This window comes from Salvelinus alpinus, chromosome 26, assembly GCF_045679555.1.
Source record: "Salvelinus alpinus chromosome 26, SLU_Salpinus.1, whole genome shotgun sequence".
In the NCBI taxonomy this organism is placed as follows: domain Eukaryota; kingdom Metazoa; phylum Chordata; class Actinopteri; order Salmoniformes; family Salmonidae; genus Salvelinus; species Salvelinus alpinus.
The window spans coordinates 28509708-28522207 of NC_092111.1; the positions used below are offsets into that span (position 1 = coordinate 28509708).

Sequence of the window (12500 nt, forward strand, 5' to 3'; positions counted from 1 at the left end):
CGCACACACACACACTGGCCATCAGTTCAGTTATAGTCACGTTACACATGATACTGTTGTTTATCTATTCTAGTAGATTATTTTGAAGAGCCTCAATCAGGTGTCAAAACTGTTTTAGGTAGATTACTACTCACCTCTGTTCTGTCAACTGTTGTTGTTGATTATCACGTCTACCTTCTCATTCCTTTATCTGTTTCTTCTTTCTTACACCTTCATCATTGTCTGTCACTCTGTCACTATCCCTCTCCCTCACCATCTTTCTCTTGTTCTCTCTCCTCCCTCACAACCCCCCCCCTCCTCTCTCTACAGGGCCTGTGTACTGTGACTGCTGCGTTCCTTCATTTCTTCTTCTTGGCATCGTTCTGCTGGGTACTGACAGAGGCGTGGCAGTCTTACCTGGCTGTGATTGGCAAGATGAGGACGCGCCTCATACGCAAACGCTTCCTGTGCCTGGGCTGGGGTAGGTACACACACACACAGGCATACAGGCATGCACAAACATAAAGACAGACGCACACACTCACAAACATAAACACACACATAAACCCACACAAACATATCTCAACCATACAGGGTCTCAATACTGGAATAAAGGTGAAAGTTCACAATAACTTCCATCTTCCCATCCACATACATTAGGTGGAGAAATGATTGTGATCATTTTAATTCTGCCACCCTGTACAGTCAGTCTGTGTCCTGTTGAATGCGTCTCCTGTACAACAACCCCATGCCTTGCTAAAGGAGATGACAGGGGATAAGAAATGCTATTGGATAACATCTCCTCTGACATAGGCAAGATCCAGGGAGATAGAACCTAGCAATTACAAGCAATGGAATCCCTGCTCCCATTCATCCCTTGTTCTTATCCCTTATCCATCCACCTATCTGATCCATTAAGTCACTGATGCCCTTAGCGGATATAGAGTCCCAAATGACACCTTATTCCCTATTTAGTACACTATATTTGACAATATTCCATATTTAGTGCACTACTTTTGACCAGGGGGTTCTGGTCAAATGTAGTGAACTAAATAAGGAATAGGGTGCCATTTCGGATTTAGCCATAGCAATGCTGGGATGCATGGATGCCATAAAGTCACATAGATTGAGAAAACATGAAACGGGTATTAAAGGGAAGGAGGGAGGGAGGGAGGGAGGGAGGGAGGGAGGGAGGGAGGGAGGGAGGGAGGGAGGGAGGGAGGGAGGGATGAGAACAACTTATCAGGGGTACGTCCCTAGATGTTGCAATTTTAACTGGAATACTGATCGAAATCAGTCACCATGGCAATGGCAGATTTTGCAGAGTGGGGAGGGAGTGTGTGTGATGTGTGTTTGTGTTTGAAAAGACATCAGTCATATTTATGTAACGTTAGCACCCCACCCAGCCACACCACATCTCTTTTTGTAATTTGCCATTTTCTAATTGCAGTTAATTTGCTGGCATTGTCACAGCTTTGTTAATTACATTAATATTTCAGTCAAGCTCATTACGGACCCAGCATAATTTTTTGACACACACACAGACACAAACACTTTCTCTATCTCACTCACAAACATACGCGCACGCACAAACACACACACACACACACACACACACACACACACACACACACACACACACACACACACACACACACACACACACACACACACACACACACACACACACACACACACACACACACACACACACACACACACACACACACACACACACACACACACACACACACACGAGGGAATGCATTATTGATAGATTTAATTAATACAGTACATGACTTACTGACCCCCTCCACTACACACACACACACACACACACACACACACACACACACACACACACACACACACACACACACACACACACACACACACACACACACACACACACACACACACACACACACACACACACACACACACACACACACACACACACACACACACACACACACACACACACACACACACACACACACACACACACGGACACACACTGGTTCAAGGAAGCACAATGCACCACAGAAGAAAATCCTCTTGTCGTAGAGTGAGATGAAAACAGCAGCCACTGGACAGGGACCCTACGGAGTATGCTAACCAAGGCTGTAATACCCTTAGTAGTGAACTCTGATCCATACTAGGCCTACTTCTCCTGCCTCGGGCTAGTCCCTGTTATATCCCTAGATACATCCATTAACTAAGAGAGAGTGATGAGAGAAGGTAAGTCCCCATTATATCAGTGTGTATTTCAGTCTACAGTCACACGTTACATGTCTGAGTTAAGTTACAGTACATGTACTTGGTCTAACTGAATTTCAATGTTCCAAAATAGCACATTGTGTTGATGTATTGTCAAGAGGATACATATATTCTCTTGCTGATATATATTTGTTATTCTCTCCTTCTATCATCCTCTCCTCCTATCATCCTTTCCTCCTATCATCCTCTCTCCCTATCATCCTCTCCTTTTAACATCCTCTCCTCCTATCATTCTTTCCTCCTATCATCCTCTCTCCCTATCATCCTCTCCTTCTATCATCCTCTCTCCCTATCATCCTCTCCTTTTATCATCCTCTCCTCCTATCATCCTCTCTCCCTATCATCCTCTCCTTTTAACATCCTCTCCTCCTATCATTCTTTCCTCCTATCATCCTCTCTCCCTATCATCCTCTCCTTCTATCATCCTCTCCTCCTATCATCCTTTCCTCCTATCATCCTCTCCTTTTAACATCCTCTCCTCCTATCATCCTCTCTCCCTATCATCCTCTCCTTTTATCATCCGCTCTCCCTATCATCCTCTCCTCCTATCATCCTCTCCTTGTATCATCCCCTCTCCCCATCATCCTCCTATCATCCTCTCCTTGTATCATCCCCTCTCCCCATCATCCTCCTATCATCCTATCTCCTCCATCATCCTCTCCTTCTATCATCCTTTCCTTTTATCATCCTCTCATCCTCTCCTCCTATCTCCCCCATCATCCTCTCCTCCTATCATCCTATCTCCCCCATCATGCTCTCCTCTTATCATCCTCTCTCTCCATATCATCCTCTCTCCCATCATCCTCTGTCCCCATCATCCTCTCCCCCTATCATCCTCTCCTCCTATCATCATCTCATCCTATCATCCTCTCTCCCCATCATCCTCTCCTCTTATAATCCTATCTCCCCCTACCATCCTCTCCTCCTATCATCCTTTCATCCTATCATGCTCTCCTTTAATCATCATCTCATCCTATCATCCTCTCTCCCCCATCATTCTCCCATCATCCTATCTCCCCATATCATCCACTATCCCCTATCATCATCTCCTTCTATCTCCCCCATCATCCTCTCCTCCTATCATCCTCTCTCCCCATCATCCTCTCCTCTTATCATCCTCTCTCCCATCATCCTCTCTCCCATCATCCTCTCTCCCATCATCCTCTCTCCCCATCATCCTCTCCCCTATCATCTCCTCCTAGCATCCTCTCTCCCTATCATCCTCTCCTCCTATCATCCTCTCTCCCTATCATCCTCTCCTTTTATCATCCTCTCCTCCTATCATCCTCTCCCCCTATCATCCTCTCTCCTATCATCCTCTCCTCATATCATCCTCTCTCCCCATTATCCTCCTGTCATCCTATCTCCCCCTATCATCCTCTCCTCTTATCATCCTCTCATCCTATCGTCCTCTCCTCCTATCATCCTCTCCTCCAATCATCCTCTCCTCCTACCATCCTCTCCTCCTATCATCCTCTCATTTTATCATCCTCTCTCCCCATCGTCCTCCTATTATCCTATTTCCCCCTATCATCCTCTCCTCTTATCATCCTCTCATCCTATCGTCCTCTCCTCCTATCATCCTCTCCTCCAATCATCCTCTCCTCCTATCATCCTCTCTCCCTATCATCCTCTCCTTTTATCATCCTCTCCTCCTATCATCCTCTCTCCCTATCATCCTCTCCTTTTAACATCCTCTCCTATCAATCTTTTCTCCTATCATCCTCTCTCCCTATCATCCTCTCCTTCTATCATCCTCTCCTCCTATCATCCTTTCCTCCTATCATCCTCTCTCCCTATCATCCTCTCCTTTTAACATCCTCTCCTCCTATCATCCTCTCTCCCTATCATCCTCTCCTTTTATCATCCTCTCCTACTATCATCCTCTCTCCCTATCATCCTCTCCTTTTATCATCATCTCCTCCTATCATCCTCTCTCCCTATCATCCTCTCCTCATATCATTCGCTCTACCTATCATCCTCTTCTCCTATCATCCTCTCCTTGTATCATCCCCTCTCCTCATCATCCTCCTATCATCCTATCTCCTCCATCATCCTCTCCTTCTATCATCCTTTCCTTTCATCATCCTCTCATCCTCTCCTCCTATCTCCCCCATCATCCTCTCCTCCTATCATCCTATCTCCCCCATCATGCTCTCCTCTTATCATCCTCTCTCTCCATATCATCCTCTCTCCCATCATCCTCTGTCCCCATCATCCTCTCCCCCTATCATCCTCTCCTCCTATCATCCTCTCATCCTATCATCCTCTCTCCCCATCATCCTCTCCTCCTATCATCCTATCATCCTCTCCTTTAATCATCATCTCATTCTATCATCCTCTCTCCCCCATCATTCTCCCATCATCCTATCTCCCCATATCATCCACTCTCCCCTATCATCCTCTCCTTCTATCTCCCCCATCATCCTTTCCTCCTATCATCCTCTCTCCCCATCATCCTCTCCTCTTATCATCCTCTCTCCCATCATCCTCTCTCCCATCATCCTTTCTCCCCATCATCCTCTCCCCATATCATCCTCTCCTCCTATCATCATCTCCTCCTAGCATCCTCTCCCTATCATCCTCTCCTCCTATCATCCTCTCTCCCTATCATCCTCTCCTTTTAACGTCCTCTCCTCCTATCATCCTCTCCCCCATCATCCTCTCCCCTATCATCCTCTCCTCATATCATCCTCTCTCCCCATTATCCTCCTGTCATCCTATCTCCCCCTATCATCCTCTCCTCTTATCATCCTCTCATCCTATCGTCCTCTCCTCCTATCATCCTCTCCTCCAATCATCCTCTCCTCCTACCATCCTCTCCTCCTATCATCCTCTCATTTTATCATCCTCTCTCCCCATCGTCCTCCTATTATCCTATCTCCCCATATCATCCTCCCTCCCCATCATCCTCTCCTCCTATCTCCCCCATCATCCTCCTATCATCCTATCTCCCCATATCATCCTCTCTTCCCATCATCCTCTCCTCCTCTCCTTCTATCTCCCCCTATCATCCTCTCTCCCCATCATCCTCTCCTCCTATCATCCTCTCTCCCTATCATCCTCTCCTCCCATCATCCTCTCTCCCCATCATCCTCTCCTCCTATCATCCTATCTCCTATCATCCTCTCCTCCTATCATCCTCTCCCCCTATCATCCTCTCTCCTTATCATCCTCTCCTCCTAACATTCTCTTCTCCTATCATCCTCTCTCCCTATCATCCTATATCCCTATCATCCTCTCTCCCTATCATCCTATATCCCTATCATCCTCTCTCTCTATCATTCTCTCTCCCTATCATCCTATATCCCTATCATCCTCTCTCCCCATCATCCTCTCCTCCTATCATCCTATCTTCTATCGTCCTCTCTCCCCATCATCCTCTCCTCCTATCACCCTCTCTCCCTATCACCCTCTCCTCCTCTCATCCTCTCTACCTGCCGCTTGTATTTCTATTATTTATCTTTTTCCTATATGTGTATGTCTCTCTCTCTCTCTTTCTTTCTCTCCCTTCTTCCTTCTCTCTTGCTTCATCTCTCCCTCCCTCGCTCTCTCTCTCTCACTCACTCTCTTTCTTTCTTTCTTTCTTTCTTTCTTTCTTTCTTTCTTTCTTTCTTTCTTTCTTTCTCTCTCTCTCTCTCTCTCTCTCTCTCTCTCTCTCTCTCTCTCTCTCTCTCTCTCTCTCTCTCTCTCTCTCTCTCTCTCTCTCTCTCTCTCTCTCTCTCTCTCTCTCTCTCTCTCTCTCTCTATCTCTCTCAATTCAATCAAATTCAATGAGCTTTATTGGCATGGGAAACATATGTTTGTGTTGCCAAAGCAAGTGAAATAGATAATACATCTCTCTCTCTTTCTCTCTCTTTCTCAGGTCTCCCAGCCCTGGTGGTTGCTGTGTCAGTAGGTTTCACTAGAGCCAGAGGTTACGGTACACCCAGCTAGTGAGTACACACTTTCACCTTTCACCCTTTGCCTATGACCTGTGACGTCTTCACTCCATACCCAACATGGCTTTTCATCATTAGCGCTCTGTGTATCTGAGTATGGTAATGTGATTTGCAGTGCACTTTTCAATGGTAACTGAGAATTAAAATGCATGTATATATACCTATTGATTATTGAAGAATTTAACTTACAAATGCCCCATTAGCTTAGTTAGCTTAGCAATGTTTGTTAACAATGTAAATGTAAACAAGCACTGTATAGCCTCAAACCATGGTTAAAACTATACTTTTTATATCATGGGTGGTCAGTCCTTGCATCCATAGCTCTGTCTATGAATTTGAGAGTGGTTACGGATACACACACACCACACACAAATAGTCTGCAGCTGTAAACATTTAACTCTTCACATACAGTATTTTAAAGAGCCAGGAAAGAGGCTTTTTACAGCTCGAGCAGACGACCCTGCATGACCTTTCATTGGATCTAGAGCAAGGACTTGAACTCCACTGTACAAACACTCCCACGTTTCCATTTACCCTGCACTTTAGAGACTCAAATATCAAGGATATCAACAAGTTGTGTATGGTCATGTGATTTGCAGTGCACTTTGGGTCATATGTACAGTGCCTTCAGAAAGTTTTCACACCCCTCGACTTTTTCTACATTTTGTTGTGTCACAGACTGAATAAAAAATGTCCTAGACACATGTCCTACACTGGCCTAACCCATAATGTCAAAGTGGAATTATGTTTTTAGATTTTTCTACAAATTAATACAAAATTAATAGCTGAAATGTACTAGTCAATAAGTATTCAACCCCATTTTTATGGCAAGCCTAAATAAGTTTAGTAAACATTTGCTTAACAAGTCACATAATAGTTGCATGGACTCATTGTGCAATAATAGTGTTTAATATGATTTTTGAATGATTACCCCATCTCTGTATCCCACACATACAAATGTCCCTCAGTCATGCAGTGAATTTCAAACACTGACCCAACCACAAAGATCAGGTAGGTTTTCCAATTCCTCGCAAAGAAGGGAACCTATTGGTAGATTGGTAAAAAAAAAAAAGAAGCTGTAATTGAATACCCTTTAAGCATAGTGAAGTTATTAATTACACTGTGGATGGTGTATCAATACACCCAGTCACTACAAAGATACAGGCTTCCTTCCTAACTCAGTTGCCGGAGAGGAAGGAAACCACTGAGTGATTTCACCATGATGCAATGGTATCTTTTAAACAGTGACGGAGTTTAATGGCTTTGATAGGAGAAAACTGAGAATAGTTCAACAACATTATAGTTACTCCACAATACTAACCTAAATGACAGAGTGAAAAGATGGAAGCCTGTACAGAATAAAACATTTCAAAACATGCATCCTGTTTGCAGTTAGGCACAAAAGTAAAACTGCAGAAAAGGTGGCAAAGAAATTTACTTTATGCCCTGAATACAAAGCGTTATGTTTGGGGTGAATCCAACACAACACTTCACTGAGAACCACTCTTCATATTTTCTAGCATGGTGGCGGCTGCATCATGTTATCGGTATGCTTGTCATTGGCAAGGACAAGGGAGTTTTTGGGGGATAAAAAGAAACGGAATAGAGCTTAGCACAGGCAAAATCCTAGAGTAAAACCTTGTTCAGTCTGTTCCAACAGACACTGGAAGACAAATTCACCTTTCAGCAGAACAATAACCTAAAACACAATGTCAAATACACACTGGAGTTGCTTACCAAGATGACATTAAAAGTTCCTGAGTGGCCTAGTTACAGTTTGAACTTAAATCGACTTGAAAATATATGGCAAGACCTGAAAATGGCTGTCTAGCAATGACGAACAACCAACTTGACAGAGCTTGAAGAATTTAGAAAATAATAATGTGCCAATATTGTACAATCTAGGTGTGCAAAGCTCTTAGAGACTTACTCAGAAAGACTCCCATCTGTAATCACTGCCAAAAGGTGATTCTAACATGTATTAACTCAGGGGTGTGAATACCTTTGTAAATGAGATATTTACGTATTTCATTATTAATATATTTGCATAAATTTCTAAAAACATGTTTTGACTTTGTCATTATCAGGTATTGTGTGTAGATGAGAGTTAAAAAATATATTTAATATATTTTGAATTCAGGTTGTAACACAGCAAAATGTTAAATGAGTCAAGGGGTATGAATGTTAATCCCCTAACTAAATACAGGTTTTAATTGCCTGCATGGGAAGTCTTAGGTACCCCTAAAGACAAATAGCAAAGTGGTTCTCACACATAGCTACTAGTCATCAAACACAGACTAAAATACATTTGACAGAACAGGGCTTATGCACTAAAGACGTTTTGCATTCATAATAATGTTTTTTTTCTCTCTCTCTCTTATTTTAGTTGTTGGCTGTCCTTGGAAGGCGGGCTTCTCTACGCCTTTGTCGGTCCTGCAGCCGTCATCGTATTGGTGGGTACCCACTTTTATCCCTGTTCTCATTGGTCATTCTGGCTCTCTGTCGGCAGGCTTGTCCCACCTCTGAACTTATCATCCTACCTTTAGCTATTTCTTCTGCCTGTCGTACAGGTCAGAAAGGGGTCAGAACTACACATGGTTTAGATGGCCCCTGAGGGGTGACATACAGTAGCAACCTTTTTACTGCTCTAGGTCCTCATCAGGCTCCCATTGCTGGAGGACAGGAAGAAGATAAACACCACAAAGTCATTCATTTATTTGTTTATTTGCCACTAGCGGTTTCTTTCAGAGTTACCTGTGTCAGACAACAATGGAAGAGAACATTTACCGAGAAATCATTCTCCAATGTGCCACTACACAATCCTATCTCCTAGCTGTCTCTTCACATTCTACCGTGCCTCACTGGCATCACTATGTTGAGTGCTAAACATGATTTACTTCTTCATTGTTTGACTAACTGTGTTCTGGTACTTAGAACCCTCCTTCAACCTTTTCATCCTTTCCAGCCTTTCCAGCCTTTCCAAGGTTTTCATTACTGTAAAGCATGATTTCACTTCTTTAGGCAGAGATACAGTATATTTATCGGAGTCAATATAGTTCTAAGAGAAAATTGTATAGATGTTTGTGTGCTATGCAACTTCAGTTGTTATAATATAGGTAGAAAGATGCTCATTGGAATCAATGGTCCTTGTAATCCTGGTAATCCTTCTAAAACTCCAAGGTACACCTCTATATTTTGTTGATAAGCCTTTATTAAAACAATAACAATATTCTACTTCGCAGAGAGTAGAATGCCTCTGTGGCTTTGTTAATAAAGGATATCTCTACCTTATGCTTCTTTGTAGGATTAGTGACGGCAGCTTGCGGGAGTTTCTGTGTCACTATCACTATCACTAGCACACTATCAATTATCCAGATGAACACAGACACTTTATTACAACTGTGTGTGTGTGTGTGTGTGTGTGTGTGTGTGTGTGTGTGTGTGTGTGTGTGTGTGTGTGTGTGTGTGTGTGTGTGTGTGTGTGTGTGTGTGTGTGTGTGTGTGTGTGTGTGTGTGTGTGTGTGTGTGTGTGTGGGTGGGTGGGTGGGTGGGTGGGTGGGTGGGTATGTATGTGCATGTGGATATATGTGTTTGTGACAGACCAGGTGTTTGCAATGTGTGCGTGTAGCTATTGTTAGCTATTGTTATCACTAGCTATTGTTTGTCCCTGCTCACCCCTCAAACAAACAGATGTAATTGAGAGGGGTACATCAGAGGAACACAGGCCTCCCCCAGGATGACCGTCTAATTAATGAAGAAAATAATAAATCTAGCCTTCGGCAAATAACGGGGCTGGAGACCGGCGTCTACCACGGTAATGGGGCCGGACATGACGGGAATGTCAACAGGAAGGAAATACGCAGATTAAAGCATCAAACAACATGGAAGACATGAAAATCTAAAACAAAACATTGCAGATTCATAGTTGAAAATGAGAGATCAATGAGGTGCTCAGTGCCCTAGAGATATAGATTACTATCGAAAGACAAGAAGTGAAAAATAAATGTTTCAGCTGTATCAATGCAGTCAAAACGAAGGTTAGTATGGAAAAACATTCAATCAGAAAATAGACGGAGGTCGCGGAGTAAAGATCACTAATCTCCTTTCTAAACTCCTTTCTTTTCTCAAGGTGAATAAACAAGCTTTTCTATGGCAGGCAGTGGGAGTAGACTGACACAAAGAGAGACAAGGGATTCAATTTGGTAGGACAAGGTTAGGGTCAGGTGAGAAAGTGAAAGAAAGAGAGAAGGGAGAGAGTGGAGGGAGAGGAGTAGAGAGGGGGAGCAAACGGGATCAGGATTAAGAGTGACATGTCACTGATGTGGAAAATCTCCCAGATGGGAAGGATTTCCAAATGGAAAAGTGCTGCTTGGCTGGGGTATGTCTGTTTGCATGTGTGAATGAGTGGCTGGGTGTGTGTGTGTGTGTGTGTGTGTGTGTGTGTGTGTGTGTGTGTGTGTGTGTGTGTGTGTGTGTGTGTGTGTGTGTGTGTGTGTGTGTGTGTGTGTGTGTGTGTGTGTGTGTGTGTGTGTGTGTGTGTGTGTGTGTGTGTGTATTGTGAATCAGTGGGTCAGGGATCACAGCTGTAAGGAGGCTTAATAGACCCCCTCTGTCCTAAACAGGACATGGTCGGGACAGAGGGGCGGAGACTCAAGACACAATCTGCCCACTTCTACTACACCACCCTGTCCATTATTGATTATAGTGATTGCAGAGCCTTGTCAAGAAGACTGAATCAAATGGCAATAAAACTGGACATGAATCTGATTATTTACTCTCTCGCTGTCTGTCTGTCTGTCTGTCTGTCTGTCTGTCTGTCTGTCTGTCTGTCTGTCTGTCTGTCTGTCTGTCTGTCTGTCTGTCTGTCTGTCTGTCTGTCTGTCTGTCTGTCTGTCTGTCTGTCTGTCTGTGTCTCTCTCTCTCTCGCTCTATCTCTCCCTATCTCTCTCTTTCTCGCTCTTTCTCTCTCTTTCTCTCTCTGTTTCTCTCTGTCTCTCTCTCTCTCTCTCTCCAGGTGAACATGCTGATTGGTATTGTGGTCTTCAACAAGCTCATGTCTCGAGATGGCATCTCGGACAAGTCTAAAAAGCAAAGAGCTGGGTAGGTAGACTAGACCTAGAACTATAAAACTAGAACAGTCTGCCTGTCTCACACCAACACACACCATGCATGGACCATTCATTTCTTAGTTCATTTTTTGCATTTGTATTGTTGTATTAATGCATTGTTGGAGCTAGAACCATAAGCGTTTCGCAGCACCTGCAATAACATCTGCAAAATATGTGTCCGCAACCATCTACATTCAATGCTCAGCATCTACCTGGAGGGGCAAGGACTCTTCACTGTTTTGGGATGATTTTATTTTATTATGCGTACACAATATTTCCTTGTTCCAGCAATATAAATAGAATGACTATAAACATGAATCAGGTCAATGGGTCTGCAATGGGTATCTCTCTAGTGATTCTATTTCTATGGTTCCTGCATCTTTATCTGCGTAAGAGATCTTATGGAGAAAGATGCAGTCACACAAAGAGAAACCATGAGTATGTCAACTCTCTTTTAAATAACCCTGAACACACTCACACACACTGTCACGGCCGTCGTTAAAGGAAGTGGACCAAAGCGCAGCGTGGTTAGCGCACATTATCCTTTTATTATAAAAATGACGCCAAGAAAACACCAAACGAAGAAAACAACCGTGAAGCTCACGATGGCTAAGTGCAACAAACACATGTCAACTTCCCACACTGAAAGGAGGGAAAAGGGCTACCTAAGTATGGTTCCCAATCAGAGACAACGATAGACAGCTGTCCCTGATTGAGAACCATACCCGGCCAAAACATAGAAATACAAAATCATAGAAAACAAAAACATAGAATGCCCACCCCAAATCACACCCTGACCAAACCAAATAGAGACATAAAAAGGCTCTCTAAGGTCAGGGCGTGACAGTACCCATTCCCAAAGGTTCCGACTCCGGCCGCAAAACCTGAACCTATAGGGGAGGGTCTGGGTGGGCATCTATCCGCGGTGGCGGCTCAGGTCCGGGACGCAGACCCTGCTCCACCACTGGCTCACCCCACTTTGGTGGCACCTCTGGTGCAGGACCCTCGTCGCCGACCCCGGACTGGGGACCCTCGTTGCGGACCCCGGACTGGGCACCCTCGTTGCGGGCCCCGGACTGGGCATCCTCGTTGCGGGCCCCGGAGTGGGCACCCTCGTTGGAGACCGTCGCTGGAGGCTCCGGACTGGAGAACGTCGCTGGAGGCTCCGGACTGGAGAACGTCGCTGGAGGCT

At 44.2% G+C, this 12500-nt stretch overlaps 1 protein-coding gene across 2 annotated transcripts in view; it reads left to right on the forward strand.

Moving 5' to 3' along the window:
- The window catches only part of adgrb2 (adhesion G protein-coupled receptor B2), a 511200-nt gene that overhangs the window by 428068 nt on the left and 70632 nt on the right, over nt 1-12500 (forward strand). For both annotated transcript variants that reach the window (XM_071368561.1, XM_071368562.1), the window contains exons 19-22: nt 310-460; nt 6125-6194; nt 8587-8653; nt 11215-11300. In XM_071368561.1, coding sequence (XP_071224662.1) covers nt 310-460; nt 6125-6194; nt 8587-8653; nt 11215-11300 — 374 coding nt within the window. The remainder of the gene's footprint in view (nt 1-309; nt 461-6124; nt 6195-8586; nt 8654-11214; nt 11301-12500) is intronic.